The following is an 18,212-nucleotide window of genomic DNA, read 5'->3' as shown; positions in this document are numbered from 1 at the left end:
GTCTGTTAAAAACAATAGGCGGCAGGGCCTTGGAAGGAAGTTCTGGTGAACCTACAAATTGGAAACAACTCCTCCCAGACAGGAAGAAGTCAGGCAGAATGTGGAGACACGCAAATCTGGAACAACTCCTCCCTGCCAGGAAGAGCCCTGACGGTTCTCCTCCAGCTCCCTTTCCTGCAAGGACTCTGCAGTCCCACCGCGGAGCGCCACCCACAGTGCGAGAAGCGCGAGACCCACGGGGAGCAAGCTCCCGCGCCCGCAGACTGGAGGAGGCGGCCCCGCCCACGCGGCCCGCCTCCAGGGGCCAGGCTGGGGCCGCCCCTTCCCGCCCCGGCACCGCCCGGCCTCCGCGCCTGGAACTCCGCTTCCTGCTCTCCCGCCGACGCCTTCTGTCGCTGCGCCTCTTTAGCCGCCGTGTAGAGCCTTCTGGCCCGACGTCACCGGCGCTTCCGCCAATGAGCTGAAGAGGAACGAGCTGCGGCGTGAAAGTGACCACAGGAGCAGCCAATGGCCGCGAGGAGAGGGCGGGCCGAGGCGGGAGTGTGAGAGTGAGCGCCCGCACGCGTGGGGGAGCTGCGGACGGTGCGGGCGGCGCGCGGCGCAGGAAGGGGGGCGCGGCAGGGGGCGGGGGCGCGGCGCGGGCGGCCCCTCCCCCTGCCCAGCTCCGGGCGGGCACCGAGAGCGGCCGGAGTTTACGCGCCCGGGAGGGAGATGCGGCCGCCGCTCGGGCTCCTTGCAGGTAATGCGTGGGGCGGCCCCTGCAGGGCCGAGTGGCCGAGTGTGCTGCGAGACGAGCATAGTTGGGCGCGGAGCGGACGCGGGGTCCTCGCTGTCGCCGCGCCCCGAGCCCCGCGGGCCGGCCCGGGTCCGGTGGTGGTGCTGCTGGGAGTTGGCTCCAGGACCTGGGCTGCGACCGGGGCCAGGGTCACGGGGGACGCGAGCCCCAAGCGCCCCGGTGTAAGCTGCACACGGGACAATGGGCGCGGCGTGGAGGGTACGCGCTCCTCCTGCCCGCGCCCGGGCTCCTGCGCTCCCTCCGCCCGGGGCCGTGGTCACCGCTGCCACCCCTGCCTGCTCCAACTGCACGGGCGCTCCGTCGCCCCCGGGGCGTACCAGGCGTCTGCGGTGCGTCCCAGGAGTGGCCACCTGGCCGCGGAGCCCCGCGCCTGGCCGCCAGCTGGCCGTGGCGCCGGCGATGGCTGGGCACAGCCGGGCCTGTTGGCCGCCTGCCCTAGGTTAAAGGCGGCTCCCCTGCAGCGCCACGAGTGCCAGCTCCTCCGCGCTGGCTGCCGAGCGGAGCTACGGGAGAACCGCGTGCCACCGGCCCGGGCGCCCGGGGCTAACGAGCTGCCACTTCCCCGCGCGGGCTTGGAGTTTAGGGAAGCCGAGCAGGTGGTGCAGCCGCCGCCTCACCTCCTGCGAACTCCGCGGGGCTTCTGGTCGTGTTGATGTTTTGACTGTGGGCTGTGTGTGTGTGTGTGTGTGTGTGTGTGTGTGTGTGTGTGTTTCTTTCTTTCTTTCTTTCTTTTTAATCACACACAAAAGGAGGGAGGAGTTAGAAAGAAGATCTAGCCAGCGCGCTGTGAATCATCCCACACAGTTATCTCTGGGAGAGCAGATGGAAGGGGAGAATTCCTTGAGGAACAATTACAGTAACGACTGACTGGATCCCTTCTCTGTCCCCTCACCCTGCAGTCCTGACCTTGCCTGGCACACCCCAAATCGACGTGGGGTAAAGTGGTGCCGGCTGACTTAGAGGGGGAAATGGCTACAAGCTAGCAAGCTGGAAACTTTCTGAGACAGTGTAACTGTGAATGCCGAACCACACACAATCCTTCTTGCTGTAGGCAGGCATGGCTCTCGCCTGTTACTGAATTAAAAAGCAGAAAGGTGATCACAAGAGGAAGATACTTTGAGTAGCATTTTTTCAGCGCTGCATTGTGGGGGGCAGTGGAGATGACAGGCTCCCAAAACTTGAAGCCCCCAAGAGAGGAGCAGCCAGCTAACATCTCCAGATGCTGGGTCACAAATGATCGTGTTCTTTAGTCTGATTTCCAGAAGCACTGTCTCATCGCAGCCTGGCAGAGGGCAGCTTGCGTTTGGATGGATTGTTACTGATGAGGTAGAAAGGTCGGCCAGAGGCCAGCAGGCCCTTCCATGCATGTGGAAAAATATTCTGCAGTAGGTAACTGCTGCTCATAGTCCCAGGGCGAATCCTTTAGATTGGTCTCACCATCCCTATTTCCTGCAGTCTGAGGCTGCTATGTCAGTTGTCACTGGGTCCCTAGGGTTCACAGCTCAGTGACATTCCTTTTGGGAGGTGGAGTCCTTGTTTTTTTGACCATTGATGATTCATGAATTTATTTGAACCCCCTGAAAATAGAGGCTTCATATTAGAAGTTTTGAGAAATTGAGAATAAAGAGCCTTCTGCTTCATTCCAAAATTCAGTTACTTCTAGGGCCAGTTAATTCTGAACAGTGTGAAATCAGCACAGGAGTCAGATAGGGATCAGAGCAACAGTTTTACCACTTGAAAAACTGGCTGTAGCACCACTGGGATTGAGCCTGAGACCTCCGTGACGCTCCCTTCTTTGCACTTCATATGGTGAACTTACCATCCCACCCCAGAGCCAGGGCTCCCAGGCAGGACACCTGGAGGGGAGAAATGAGACCGTGTACTTGGAGACCTAGCAAGAGAAAAACAGAAAGTGCACCTTCCTATTTCATGGCTTGTGTACAAAAAAAGAGGTGGAGGGGCAGGTCAACCCGTCTGTACCACCTCACTCAGGGAGGGCTTCTTTAACTTGAGCACCAAGCCTGGCTGGGATCATCAGAACAAAGGCTGCTTTCCTGTTGGAGGAAGGGAGGTTGGAGCAGGGTCACTGTATTAGACTGTGCCATTTATGCAGGACATTCAGACACCGGCCAAGGAGGCAGTGCCCTGGGCCCATCCAAGGAAGGACACCCTTCTCTCAGTTACATTGGGACAGTTGGATGGGCTACTGCTGGTCTCGGTTGGTAAAACCATCTGCAGGAATAAAGAATTGATAGCAACATCTCCCTTCCCAAGACAGGAGATCAGGGATGAAACACTGGGAACTAGATTCTCCAAAATGGTAACAAGAATGGGAAGTAATTGTTTCCATACATTCTTTCCTTTAATCCTCTGACAACCTCCCAAAGTTATGCGGTGGTACCCTGTTGTGCCAGTGAGGATTTGAGCCTTAGAAAGACTGAGAAGCTCAAGGTCTCAAAGGTAGTGAGTCCACCTCCGCCTGCCCTCGAGAGCCCACCCTCTTAACCCCAGTGCTGCACTCTGAGAACTTTGCATGGGTTCCTGACACATTGTAGATTTTATGGCATTTGCTAATCTGCAGTATTTTCTGAACCATTCCACTGTCTACATTAACCATAATGCCTTAAATAAAAAAAGGGCATTTGGGAGTATTTTCAGGGACAGCAAAGTAGCGGGAACCTTGGAGACTCAGGAGGGAAGCCGCAATAGAAGTCTTGCAATGTAGGACTTGCTGATGTCCCTGCAGTAGAAGAGGGGGAGATCATTCTGAGATTAACCCAACCATTCTGGTGATGCTTCAGGAGTCCTGGCCTGGCCCACTAGGGCGCTGCAGATGTTTGAGTCCATGGTCTGCCTTCCATATATCTCTGCTATTGCCTGAGTACCAAAAACATTCATTGTATTCAATGAATAAAGATTCATTGTATTACAAATAATCCGAAATGAAAAGTGGGGCAGGACAGCTCATGTAGGAGCACAGATGATGTGTCTTGCTTCTGTGTTCTTCCTATAAGAATTGGAACCTCACGACAACCTTTTGTGAAATAATATTCAGATGTTTGGGCCCATAGCAGGTAACATCAAGACCAGCTCTGTTGTGCATTTAAAACTGTTGCATTTTCCTCCACATTAATTTACCAAATCCAAGAACACTTTTATTCCCTTCATGTGAAGTCATGCCATCTTTCTAACTACATGGTCTTTATGATTTCTTTTTCACATTGTTTTTGTTTTGCTTTGCTTTTTTAGTAGCAATTTCTTATTTTAAAAAAATTTTTGAAGTTTTTATTTATTTTTGAGAGAGAGACAGAGCAGGGGAGGGGCAGAAAGAGAGGGACAGAGAGAGAATCCCAAGCAAGCTCCACACTGTCAGCGCAGTTCCCAGTGCAGGGCTTGGACCCATGAACCGTGAGATCATGACCTGAGCCAAAACAAAGAGCTGGACGCTTAACCAACTGAGCCCCCTAGGTGCCTCTTTAGCAGCAGTTTCTTTAGCTGAAATGTAGACACAGCAGTTGGCCTGCATGGTGACCTATATGGTGTTTGCAGCTATAATTTGGGTTGAACCAATGGTTTACCCTTTCATTGGAAAAGACAAAGGCAGCAGATAGGAGCTGGGATATTTCCCACCAGCACTTGCTAAGAGTAAATTACATTAAGTGGAGAAGCTTGAGGGACCAGCAGTGAGAGATACAAAGTCTTTCCTCTCTGGGTTGTAAATCTGGACCTCTTTTCAGCACCCGGAAAGGGACAGTGTTATCATAGGATGATGTGTCCCATTGACTGTTGGATCTTTTTCCACATTCACTCACATAAAAGCCAGAGAAAAGATGCCTGTGACCTCAGATGGCCTGACTTCTCATTTGGCTGACTTCTCATTGATTCCATAGGCTGGGGTAGTCCCTTGGAGGCCTAGAGACAAATACATCTAAACTGCCTTCACAATCAAGAGGTTTGGGATTCTCCTCCACCTTCACCCAAAAGGACTGGGAGCCAGGGCCCTTACTAATGTAGATAATAAACGAAATATTTGTATTTAAACATTAATACTAATATTAGGATTTAAAAAATAGTTCTGTGTCCATGCTTTTACCCTTCTTAAAGAAAGTGCTTGTAATCATAGTTAACCTCCCCTCAGCAGTCATTAAAGCCAGACAGCAGTTCTCAGCGCCTCAGGTGGCTATCCTGTGGAATGACAACCATGTTAGGTACAACAATTATCCCCAGTTTAGAGGCAAGGAAACTGAGGCCAGAGAGGTTAAGTAGCTTGTCCATAGTTACCCAGGATTGGAACCTGAACACTTTGAGCCAAACATGATTCTGGTCAATCCAAAGAAAGCACCTGTTGGAGGTATAGTGGAGATAGAGACAGATAAAATGTGATTCACAGAGTAGTTTTGTATTTGGGCAAATTCCAAGGCAAGGGGTTCTCAGGCAGCTGTCACCACTGGAAAGCTCTTACACCTTGCTGAGTGTCACAGGAAGTAGACTCTGAAAGGACAAGGCCATAGAACTAATAAATGGCAAGGCAGAGAGACCAACTGTTCTGGCTTTAACATTTTTCCTGTTTGAAAGAAAAGTTAAAAAATAAGAGGGTATTTTTAACTTGACTCTTTCACCAACATTGAAGGTCATATTCTTACCTGGGATAGCTTCCCCCTCTTTTCCTTTAGGATTTGGCTCAGCTCTTTCTGGACTAAGATATTGTCCTAGACTGGTCAGTCTACAGTATTCTCTCCTTCCTCCGTCTGTGTGTGAACCCCTCACCTCGCCATCGATCATGTGTCCTGCGTGATCATCTGTGTTAAAACTCTTCTCTCTGCCAGATTTTCTGCTAACTGGCATGAGTGACTGAGTTCTAGAGAGACTGTAAACTCTCTCAGAATCAGGACCATGTTTTATACCCTACCACACATGCACGCACCATGTGCTAAGACTTAACAAGGAATATTTATTGATTTTTCTGGATTGGATGAAGCAACATGGTAACTTCAAAAAAATTTTTTTTAATGTTTTATTTTTTAAGAGAGAGAGAGAGAGAGAGAGAGAGAGAGAGAGAGAGAGAGAGTGTGAGTTGGGGAGGGACAGAGAGAGAGAGAGATACAGAATCCAAAGCAGGTTCCAGGCTCTGAGCTGTTTCCACAGAGCCCAATGCGGGGCTTGAGCCTATGAACCACAAGATCATGACCTGAGCCAAAGTCGGATGCTTAACCAACTGAGCCACTCAGGCACCCTGGTAACTTTTTTTTTTTTTAACTTTGGTGTAAACTGGTTCAAGGACTATAAAAACAATTTGCCTTATGGGTTTGATAGGTATAGGATTTCCTTAAATCAGCATGTCTCAAGATAATCCAGTATCAGAAACCCAAGGGCTTGTGATTCGGTGGTTGCAGTTAGCCCCAGGAGAATTTACATGTGTCCCAGTGACCCTTCTGCCCAGTAGACTCTGAAAACCACATCTTAAAGTTTGTAATGACCAGATCCTATGCACTCACAGTGTAGGTGACTGTCTAGTTCCTACTCACTGCAGAAACTTTCCTAACTGTGTGTTGATGGATATTTGTGTTGTGTCATTTTTCTCATAGATTTCTAACCAGCATGATGCTGGAGCAAGAGGCTGGCAGCCAGCAGTTTTCAAAATGGCCGAGTTGGACGCTGATTTGGGTCACATCATCCCCTCTTCTGTGCTTGCCCCTTTCTGGGCTAAGTTAGTAGTGGGATTTGTTTCCCTTGTATGTTTCGCACGCAGCTACGATGGAGATTTTGTCTTTGATGACTCTGAAGCTATCATTAACAATAAGGTTTGTATGGTAACCCCTTTTTGGTAAACTTGTGTTAATCATTTGCCTGTTTCTCATTAGTAATCTAAGTTCGTGTTGGATAATTCTCTATTTGACCTTGGTTAAGCATTTGCCTGGGCCCCAATTGTGTTGTAGATTTCCCATCTCTTTTTGGTAGCATCTTTGTGATTTAGGGCCTCTTTTATTGTTTATTGTTTACGGTCTCCAGCCCCTGCCTGACCTCAGGCTTTACCCTCACCACGTACCCCATCCGAGGTCCCAGTCTACACACACATCAGAGAGACCATTACTCTCAGTTTACAAGGCAAGGAAGGGCATTGCAGACTAAGTATTTCAGGTTTTATGACAGATTTCTAGAATCCTAGGCCACAGCTGTTTTCCCCCTCCCCCCACCCCAACATGCACTTGCTGCAGTGATGGACGAGTCTGATCACCTGCCAAGAGGTGCGTCCGTCTGCGTCTGTTCACAGCAGCAGGCAGGGAGTTGGCTTCTTTGTCCTTTGCTGATAGCATCAGGACAGCCTGCTGGCAGGCGCTGGAGAATGAGGAGTGTGCTGTCGGTGGAAGCTGCAGTTTCTGCCCATTTCGTGTTTGGAGACTCAAATTTGCTGAGTTTGCAAAATCCCAGCCAGTTTTGCTCTCCAGTGGGTGCTATATCAGTGCAGGGAAAATGCCTGTCTTTCACTAGCTAGAGAGAGGGAGAAACAAATAGGTTTGGAGAAAGGAAAGAAAAAGATTCAAGGGAACTAAAAGAAAATCAGACAAGAGCCTTGGAGGCAGGGAGAGCCCAGGAGAAGAAATGCGGAAATGGCACAGATTTGTGACCTCTCAGTTACTCAGCAGTTATTTCGTGTGTGTGTGTCTGCACCAGTGAAGACAGCCCAAAGGAATAGCCTAATATATTTCTCTCCAGGCGGTGCAGTTGTAGCAACTCGGTAACACTGTTGTTGAAATTTTGAAGTCATGGATTCTCCCAAATGAGCAAAACCTCATTTTCATATTGAAAATGTTGAGAAAAATTCTGTGACCAACATGTATGTGTGATGGTGACAGTGAGGTTGGAAGGGGGGGTGACTTTTGTAATTTTTTTATTTGTAACATCTTGTATGTACTGATTTTCTCTATTTTATGATGCAGACTATCAACCAACCTTGATGTTTAGTTTTTTTTTTTAATTTTATTTATTTTGAGAGAGAGAGAGAGCGAGAGAGCGAGCATGTACATGAGCAAGCATGAGTGGGGGAGGGGCAGAGAGAAGGGGGGACAAAGAACCCCAAGCAGGCTCTGCCCTGTCAGCACAGAGCCCAACGCGGGGCTTGAGCTCACAAACTGTGAAATCATGACCTGAGCCGAAATCAAGAGTCAGATGCCAGACCCACTGAGCCACCCTGGTGCCCTGATGTTTGTTTTTAATTCAGGTTCTTCACTTATAAGTTTCCTCAAGTTCACCCAGCAGTTACTGTAGATGTTTGTTTCTTTTTAAACCACGCTTATAAGAAAAAAGTAGTAGCTCCTAGCAACTACATCCCATCGGTGGTTTTATAGCTGCAGGATTGCTTTGCTAACAAGGAAAGGAGAACATGACTTAATTTTTAAAGCCCGTTCTTCATTTCATTAAGAGTTTCTTCACTCTTCCACTTTTACAAAGTGGAAGATACATAAAGTGTTCGCTTAGATCATTATATCGAAGGGGGCACCTTGGTGACTTGTCAGTTAAATGTCTGACTTCAGCTCGGGTCATGATCTCATGGTTCGTGAGTTCGAGCCCCACATCGGGCTTCCTGCTGTCAGTGCAGAGCCCACTTTGGATCCTCTGTCTCCTTCTCTGTGCCCCTCCCCCGCTCTTGCTCACGCACACTCTCTGTCTCAAAAATAAATAAACATTAAAAAATTAAAAAGTAAATAACATTTAAAAATTAAAAAGAAAAAAACCTTACGTGGAAGAACTTTGATGAACAAGGCAGGGGAAAGCGCAAGCCCTGTTGTATGCGGGATGGCCTGGGACAGGGTTATAATTCTTCCCTCCGTGTGGGGTAAGGCCGATGAAGCCATTTTGTGGCCCTGCTGCACACTGTCTTGGCAGTGTTTTCTAGAGCATCACACTGTGCTCCTTTGTTAACTTGCTAGCCCTCCTTTTTTCCTTTCCTGTTTAATGAAAGGCTCCGCTCTGTTCATTGGCGCTGTGCCCACAGTAATGTGAAACAGGCTGTTCCTGGGTTTTATTGGTGTTAAAGACTGTTTTCCAGATGCTTCCTTGTAGTGTTGAGTTGCCTTTTTTCATTGAGATTATGGTTTTCTTTGAGACAGTGGAGTTAGCAGGAATTTCAGACACACGTCTTTTCCATAAATCATTGTGAAGAGAAATGGACCTTTCTTCCTGCAGTGCGCCCTGCTTGTGTAGGCTACACCTAATCAAATATTTAGAGCTTTGTTGGTGTTCATTTTCTGCTCAAATGGAGGGAAAGATCCTCCGCCCAGCTCCTTCACAAGTGAGCAGGTACTTCTGGGACAGTGCAGAAGAAGATGGGCTTCCAATTTTGTCACTGAGTAAACCAGACTTGTGGGTAGTTTGCAAGACCTTCATGAAATACCGGACTGACTGTTAGAAGAGGGGTCAGTATGCTCAAGGTCTCTGAAGCCAATACCCAATGAAGTGAAATTCACCCACAAAGTGGATATCAGGTGACCAACTTTGCCTCCGTCGCACATCTTCAAGCCCTTTCCCTTTGATCAGTAAGCACTTAAGTAGTGAGTACTTACTGAAGTCCCCGTGTGCCATGGACACTGCTTGCTTCTTTGTCCCAGCCATGATTTGACACATTTCTGCTTGAGACTTTCCCCACCTTGGTTGTTAGAAGCTGCAGGGACTGTCCAGGTTGGATGCAGACGTGGGCAGAAGGTCTCTTCTCAGGTGCACCCACCTACTGGAGTCAGGAGCTAATCACACAAGAGGCCGAGGTCTGGAGGCAGCCAGGCAGCCCCCTCTCCCCCGCAAAGTGTCTAGCGGTGTGATTTGTGGGCGTGCTTCTGGCTGCAGAGCCCCAAACCTAGGAGCCCCCCTGGGTGTCCGTGAGCCTCGCAGTCTCCTTTAAAGCATTCTTTTTTGCTTATGTTAATCAGTGCTAATCTGGTCACCGCAGGGAAGAGTCTGGACTGATACACTTAGTGGTGCTTAGCATGTCATAATTTCTAGTCCCTAAAATATTCCTGTTTGTTATGCTTTGAAGAGAAAATTAGTATTTGCTTTTATTGCTTATTCTGCAATGCCTTCTCTGCCTCTCTTCTTGTCAGACACAGTTTAAACAATCTAGTTCTACATTTAAATGTTTTTTAAAAAGATGCATTTTTCAGGGCACCTGGGTGGCTCAGTTGGTTGAGTGTCTGATTTGGGCTCAGGTCGTGATCTCACAGTTCATGAGTTCAAGCCCCACGTCGGGCTTGCTGCTGTCAACCTGTCAGTGCAGAGCCCGCTTTGGATCCTCTGTCTTCCTCACTCTGCCCCTTCCCTGCTTGTGTGCTCCCCAAAATAAATGAATGTATATTTTTTAAATATGCATTTTTAAGCGTCTGTAGCACAGGACCAAATTAAATTACCTTAATAGTAAAATAGATGTCGTTTTTTAATAATTAGTGATTTTTATCTTTAAAAATTAGATGGAAGTTGTTTTTTCTTTCATTTTTCTTCCTGTTTAGCTAGGATTCAAAAATAGACAATATATGCTTATCCAGTCAAATTTTAACTGAGATGTTTTAGGAAAATTGCCTTCTGTATTGAATATGAAAGAGGCATTAGTTTATTCAACATGGATTAAGCACTTTCTGTATACTCCCCACCCACATGATGTGGCCCCGGGGCCTCACCCCCAGTCCAGTGGGGCAGACAGATGGTAGTTAGAGATGATAAACCGCCAGGGTGCCAGGCACTGTGAGGACAGGTGTGAGATGCCCTGAGGCCCATGGAAGGAGAATTGCATCAGCTGAGGAAGGTCATAGCCTGCTGGCCGAACGTGAACGGCAGGAGATGCTGGGCTGTGAGGAGCTGAGGGGTAACTGTCTGGTGGACACCTACGTGTGCACATCCTTGGGGAAGGGTGGCAGCAGGTGCTGTGTGGGGACTGGACAAAGGTCAGAGTCCACGAGATGAGCAGGCAGAGCTCGGCGGGAGCCAGAGCACCCTGGGCTGCAGTACCCACATCAGGACGTCGGCTTTGTCCTGGGGGCGGGGGGAGCCATCTGGGTGTTTTAAGCAAGGTGGGGTGGGTGACCCAATTTGCAGGTTGGAGAGATTAGCTGGGAGAACGTGCTGGAGGGAGGCCTGACCGTATCCTCGGTGAGAGGTGGCAGTGGCTTGGCTCAGGGCTAATGGGAGAGATGGACCAAAGGGGAATGAGCAGCTCTAAGGAAGAGCTCCTGGTGAGGGCTTAAACATGGGGTGAGAGGGAGTCATGACACCTTTGTCCTGAATGCCCTCTACTGTGTCCCTGCAGGACCTCCGAGCGGAAACGCCCCTTGGGGACCTGTGGCATCATGACTTCTGGGGCAGTAGGCTGAGCAGCAACACCAGCCACAAGTCCTACCGCCCTCTGACCGTCCTGACTTTCAGGTGAGGTATGACAGCGCGGGCTGCATAGGATGCTGTGCCACGTTCTGTGTGACAAGGCTCCTGGTGTGGGCGAGTGGAGCCGGTGGATCCTGGGGAAGAACAGACCACTCACTCATATGGGTCTCTGAGGAGTACATGCTAATTCCAGCTGTTAGGGGTAGGTCCCAGCAACATGGGGAGAATGAGCCTGAGGAACCACGACTCCAGGGCTCGCTTGTCCAGGACAGATCCTAAAAGTGGAAGGATGCAGGGAAGATGAACGTGGCCCCTGTGCGAGGGTGATGTGCAAATTAGTGAAACGTTCCACATTTTTTTTTTTTAATTTTTTTTTTCAACGTTTATTTATTTTTGGGACAGAGAGAGACAGGAGCATGAACGGGGGAGGGGCAGAGAGAGAGGGAGACACAGAATCGGAAACAGGCTCCAGGCTCTGAGCCATCAGCCCAGAGCCCGACGCGGGGCTCGAACTCACGGACCGGGAGATCGTGACCTGGCTGAAGTCGGACGCTTAACCGACTGCGCCACCCAGGCACCCCACGTTCCACATTTTGCATGTTTGTTGGAGATTGGACCTTTGCTGGTTACCACTGGAGAAACCATGTGAGTCAAGGCAGCACGCGGCGTCTGAGGAAATTGTGGGGTTTTTTCCACTGTAAAAATGATAATAACAAGGTAAAAATCTTCCTGCTGTTACCAAGTCAATATGCAAATACAAAATAAAGCTAAAAGCACCCTCCCCCACCTCCCCATCTGCATTGAATAGATGTGTTCACCTCCCCAAAGTTCCCATTCATAGCTGTTTCAGGTGCATTCAGTACTTATGTACAGATCTCTCAGAAGCACAGAAATGATGAATTAGAACTGCTGGTAACTGAAAAGCAGTCAGAAATGTGTTTTGTTGGACGGAAAGCTGGTGGACGAACTACCAAGGAGTACTTTTTGTTTTTTGGATAAGCAAGTTACGTGACTGTCTTCAATCCAGGTCCCTGTGGGGTAGCCAAGAGTAAGGTGTGCTGTGTCATATCATCTTGGGAGGCAATCTTGCCTTTTTAGGGCTTAAGAAATTGTTTAGCTTTCCTTCTGCTTTTCCTCTCCACATGTTTTCTGCCACACTTGTCTGACATGCTCTTATCTGCTCTTTTTCCCCCAGTAGTTATGTTCTTGCCCTTTCTACATCTCCTCCCTTTAACACTGTCAGTCACCAGCCTTCTTCCTTCAGATGCTTTGCATTTTATTTTGCACACTTCTGCGCACCTGGTATGAACCCCTTTCGCTCACTACAGGATTAACTACTATTTGTCCGGAGGCTTCTACCCCATGAGTTTCCACGTGGTCAACATCCTCCTGCACGGCGGCATCTCTGTCCTCATGGTGGACGTCTTCTCCGTGCTGTTTGGCGGCCTGCAGTACAGCAGTAGAGGCCGGCGGTTGAACCTGGCCCCCAGATCCTCCCTGTTGGCCGCTCTGCTGTTCGCCGCACATCCGGTACACACTGAGTGTGTAAGTAGTGTCCGTCCGTGGCCTCTGTACTTGTGTCAGGACAAGGAGCCTTTCGTACGTTGGCTCATTCCCTAAAGTAGGCTGCCCTTGAATGGTCTTATTGCTGTAGAAAGCATATGGTGCTAAACGCTGCCAGATGCTTGAAATGACTCTATGTAGGTCCGACAGGTCTTTCTCTCTTAGGAAAGATGCAGAGTCCCAGGTGGGCAAAGACTTCGTAATCATGGTGTGATCTTTGGTGATACTTTCTGTTTCCTCTATATGACTACACTGTAAAGGGTAAATGTTGCATATGTAGGTGTTGAATATTTAAATATTAAGTAGACACCTGGTTTGGGGGTCTGAAGGTCAGAAGCTAAGAACTCGTCTTCAGCAAAGGGTCAGACGCAGTATTCCTGTCTTCACCGAGAACTGTCTCATTTTCAAAATACTTTCTCGTGCTTAATGTAATTGTAATGGAACTGCTGGGAGAGTGGACGGGCCACTTTACAGCAGAGGAATGGCCTGGGAAGACAAATAACACATCTTCCTCAGGTCCATCACATAGCTGGCAGATGTCGGGGTGGAACTTGAAACCTGGTGTCACAGGCTCACACTGAGGGCATGAGGGCACACTTGGAGTTATGCTGGAAATCTCTGCTGGGATTGGTCAGGAGCTCTCCTCACCTGCTTTGCACCCCCCTCCACCCCCCACTCTTCACTACCTGGATTATTCTCCCACTGAAGGGCTTGGCCCAGGTGACGGGGCAGCTCCTAACAGGGCTGTAACCTGCTCTCCTGTGGGCCACACCTGTATTCCGTGGAGCTGCTGCTGGATATATTCGGTACAAACTGTGTTGGGATTTACCCAGATGTATGGGGATTTCAGGAGCCACCCTACCCCCACCCACCACAGATCCCTTTGAAAATAAAAGTCTGCATGTGTGCTTGAGGTAAAAGATTTGATTTTAGCCATTCATTCTGTGTAATGAAGTACCTGCGTGTATAATACTACATGTTCCTTATTACTTCTCTGCAATAGATTTCTACATTTCGTGTGTATTTAAACCCCCACACTTAACTGAATACATTGAGTGTCTTGAAGTGAGTTTCAAAATATTGAGCAGAATTTAGTGTTCTGCTTTTGTTAAACTCTTTGTTCTTTGGTATTAAGAGGATTGTAGAGTTGTTATCACAACCTTCTAGTATCTTATTACTTCATAGCTTTTTTTAAAAAAATTATCATAATGTTTTACTTTAGCAAATTCAGAGGACTGACAATCTGGAAACTGTGGTAAAAGATTCGTTATCGTCTATTTATATGTAACGGTAACCAAATTAGAATTTGCTTCCATGTGATTTCTCCTTATGGCTTAAGTGTTTGTTGGGACCCAGAAATAGTGTACGGGTTGGTCAGAAAAAAGGGAATTTCTGGCAGAAGTACTGATTTACAGTTTTGGTCCTCATTTAATTTAGTGTGATCTTAAAGCAAAATAAATATTTGAGTTATTAACCAAAGAAACTTTTCTAAAATTCTGATTTTAAATATTGAGAAGTTAGTTTATAGAAAATTTTGAAATGCCAGCGAGTGTAACTGGATGTACACACACACACACACACACACCAGTAAATGCAATCTGGGAACATATTAACCCTAAAATTCTGCATTTGAAGTATTTAAAAAGAAGCCAAGGGAAATCTAGCTATAGGAGAGTAGGGAATTTTTGAGAAAAATCTCTTCATCTCCCCCACCCCTCCATTCCATCAAAGTCATTCAAACTCAAACTGCAAGAAAAAATTATGGATCATTAAAAATTAGCATTCTTTTTTTTTTAGGTAATGTTTATTTATTTATTCTGAAAGAGAGAGCAGGAGAGGGATAGAGAGAGAGGAAGACAGAGAATCCCAAGCAGGCTCCACACTCGCTCAGGATGGAGCCCGACACAGAACTGGATCTCACAACCATGAGATCATAACCTGAGTGAAATCAAGAGTTGGATGCTTAACCGACTGAGCCACCCACACACCCCCAAAATTAGCATTCTTAAAACAGACTATTTGTATGTTCATCTTTCATTGTCGTGGCCAATAATATTGTTTCCTCCTATCTACACCCACCCATCATCCCCCACTCTCCATTTAACACAGCTGTAAAAATAAGCAAAAAGCAGGGCCCAAGGAGCTAGGTGGAAAGAGAGCCTGTCGAAGCCCCCAGGCCAGTGCTGGGGGAATAGCCCTGGGCTTCGGGCTCCAGGCTGGGCCAGGGTCCTGCATGACTGTCCTTGGCGCAGCGCCGCTCAGCTGAACAGTGATCTAGGATGAGGACTCGGGGGTGGGAGTCATTGTGCTTCTGTTTTCATTTACTAAGGGAAAGCAACAGCAATGTGGCCCCTCCAGGTTTTAGTAATATAAATTTCTTTGTATTAACATTTATGTGTTTTGTGCCTTCTTGATACTAACTTTGAGGATGTTTTTGTCCACTGCAAATAAGAACCTAAATTTCCCGGTCTTCTAGGGTGACCAGCCATCCAGTTTGCCCCATATTCAGGGAGTTCTGCGGCCTGGGACTTTCCATTCTGAAACTGGGACTGTCCCAGGCAAACCAGGATGAGTTGGTCACCCTATAGTCTTCCCACCTATTGCTCCCCAACTGGTAATGAAATAATTGTAATTAGTGGTATTTGCTTCTCAACTAATACTGAATGCCTCTCGTTTTCCAATATGCCACCCCAAATCACTCCAGGGTGTTCGTAGGTGTATAAGGCCTCCGACAGACCAGTCATCAGGGAGGGTTGCTCTTGTCTGTGGCCAGCAGGATGGAGGCCCAGGGGACACTAGTGCCACCATAGATTTTCCTTTTCCTCGGAGCATTGGTAAGGATTTCAAGTTGCCTGAATTTGGTATCAAAGAGGGAAGCTCAGGCCTCCTTAGGAATTCTGTCCATGTATGAAGCCAAAGTTTAATACTGAAGGAATTAGGTGGAGAAGCATTCCCCCTTTCCCTTCCTCTAATTCCTTCTTGCCATCCCTATGCAAATACACCACCTGCTCTATGGATTTGAGGGAATTGCAATGATTTCTCTAGAAAACCCTGATGTGAGTGTTCCAGGTTATCTCTGTAGAGGTGGAAAATTTTCCCTTCCTCATTTCTAGGTTCTTTGGCTGGCCTAATAATTAGATTGACATAAGACAGATCAACAGGAGAAAAACAAATTTAATTTCTGGAGCCCCATAAAAGTATGAGATTGAAAGAAGTGACCAAAGCAGGAACCTTTTCTAAATTTGTGAAGAATTGGTAAGACAAAGGGATGTGAGATTGGGGTAGTGAATTAGTGAAGAAGTAACAGGGGCTGTTTATGTAGATTTTTCCAGCCCTAAATTCCCTACTTCTGGTGGTAGGGATACCTTCTACACTCCTGATAAAAGGGGGCTACTTTTCACAGGGGAGATTTATTTCCTGCTTTCAGTGGGATAAAGGATGGTCAGATCGTCCATCTAGTATTCGCTGTTTCTCAAGTACCTTTAATTCAAGATAATCAATATGCCAAAGTGGCATATCTAAGGTGGAAGAGTCTGTTCCCTTTCCTTTGTAAGAAAAAAAATAGCCTTTGTAAAGACTTTTGCCTGAAAATACATACCACAGATAACAGGGAAGGAAAATAATATCTTTCCATACTGTTGTCAATTCCCCAAACAATTGGACACAGTGCCTCCCTCCTTGGATAGCCTTAAATTTTTTTTCTGTGAAGTCTCTCTTTAATTATAATGTCAAAAATTCTTTGTAAGGACTAAAAACTCTTTTGCTTTAAAACACCAGCCATTCTTTTAAAATGTGTTTTTATTTATGTCAGACAATGTCATGTACATACATTGCTTAAAGACTTGGGAGTATTTTCACCAGTTACCCAACGAATGTTTATTTTCTAAATAGATTTGTGTAATGGGATGCCTGGATAGTTTAGTCAGTTAAGTGTCTGACTCCTGATTTTGGCTCAAGTCACGATCTCTCTGTTCATGAGCTTGAGCCCCGCATCGGACTCTGCACTGACAGTGCAGGGCCTGCTTGGGATTCTCTTTCTCTCCCCCTCTCTCTGCCCCTCCTCTGCTCATATGCTCATTCACTCTCTCTCTCTCTCTTTCTCAAAAATAAATAAAACTTTAAAAACATTTTTTAAGTTTATATAGGTTTAAAAGTTCATTTTAGTGTAGATCTTTAAATGTACCTTAGCTACCTAGATAATAAGTAGTTTAGGCTGGTTGTTTTCACCCCATCCCTGGTATTTATAGGAACACTACCCTTCCCTCATTCATTTGAAGAAACTTTGTTCTCTGACCCCTCACAACCCCATTCCCTGCTTCCCCTGAGTCCCTTGCCTTAGGGACCACTTTGGATAAGCTTCTCTGCATTGGTTTGGATAATTTTCTGTTCTGTAAGGGTTTGGGATTCAGGGCCATCCTCAGCCCCTGTAGGTAGTCTCAGAAGGAAGATGCCCCTCCTTTCCCTCTCATTGTCCTGGGGGGTGGGGGTGGTCCCCTGCTCTCTTTGTCACCACAGTGCTATGGAGCCAAAACCTGCCTCACCCTGGGCTCCTATGCCCTTTGTTTCTTTCTGCTCCCCATGCTTCTGGAAGCACCTATCAAGAGTCATGCAGGGAGCTAACCGTGAGCAGCATCTACTGTGTGCCAGCTCTGTTTGGTTTACCTGCATCCCTGATTTTACTGTGTCCCTGATTGAGTGAGTTGCAGGCTGGAGTATTCAAGAACTCTCATTGCGTACTCACTTCGTTCCTGAAGTTAATTGTACTGTTCAACCCTCCGGCATATTGGCATACTTGTTCCAGATCCATTGAAGCTTTGTTTGTCCTTAGCTTCCTTCTTGGGAGGTGTTTTTCACGTGGGTGGCATTCACAGGTCGGATTCCTCAGCCCCTTCAATCCTAGTGATTGCGTGACTCCTTGGGATGCCACACGCACTGCCGTCAGGAGTTAACAATCAGCATGGAAAATCACCCTCAGCGTTTCATATCTAGCAGGGTAGCATGGGAATGCTGCTAAAATAGCCATCTCTTGTCCACACACTTGGGAATCGAATGTAATTGTAGTCATTTTCATATTCTTTGTATAGTCTCTTCTCTCCATTTATAGCATAGTCTTTATTCTGTCCCACATAATCATAGTATCTGTCCTTTAAGAAAAGATAAACTTACCAGCTATTGGGGTGACACCTAGAGAATCCAGAGAATACCAGAGAATTTGGTACGTGTCACATCCAGGTGCTAGTTCGTTAGCAGAGCGTGCCACATTAACTAGACCCACACTCCTGAGTGGAGTTGTGTGTCTTTCTCTGCCAGGAGACGCTTGGAGAACAATTACTGGATGTGACATGAGACATGAATTTCACATTTGCTTTGTTATCACTAAGGTAAAGAAGGGAAGGGCAGTCATGAGAGAAAGAGATGGTTGACATTTTATTCTGTTTTCATCTTATTTCTCAATCCCTTTTGAAGCATTCTGCTTTCCGGGTTAACCCAAGTT

General features: G+C 47.3%; 1 protein-coding gene and 1 pseudogene across 2 annotated transcripts in view; both read left to right on the top strand.

The window, feature by feature from the left end:
• The first annotated feature begins 586 nt into the window (after positions 1-586).
• TMTC4 (transmembrane O-mannosyltransferase targeting cadherins 4) overlaps positions 587-18,212 on the top strand; it is a 64,725-nt gene continuing 47,099 nt past the window's right edge. The window contains exons 1-4 of one of the 2 annotated variants that reach the window (XM_047861884.1): positions 587-739; positions 6,382-6,597; positions 11,085-11,200; positions 12,484-12,700. In XM_047861884.1, coding sequence (XP_047717840.1) covers positions 6,436-6,597; positions 11,085-11,200; positions 12,484-12,700 — 495 coding nt within the window. In that variant the 5' untranslated portion in view covers positions 587-739; positions 6,382-6,435. The remainder of the gene's footprint in view (positions 740-6,381; positions 6,598-11,084; positions 11,201-12,483; positions 12,701-18,212) is intronic. The other variant, XM_047861876.1, reaches the window with a different exon arrangement.
• Positions 11,417-11,513, top strand: LOC125147238 (uncharacterized; annotated as a pseudogene).

The sequence above is a fragment of the Prionailurus viverrinus genome, chromosome A1 (assembly GCF_022837055.1).
Source record: "Prionailurus viverrinus isolate Anna chromosome A1, UM_Priviv_1.0, whole genome shotgun sequence".
Lineage (NCBI taxonomy): Eukaryota > Metazoa > Chordata > Mammalia > Carnivora > Felidae > Prionailurus > Prionailurus viverrinus.
Note: the sequence above shows the minus strand (reverse complement) of the source record. Positions and strands in the feature narration are given on the sequence as shown.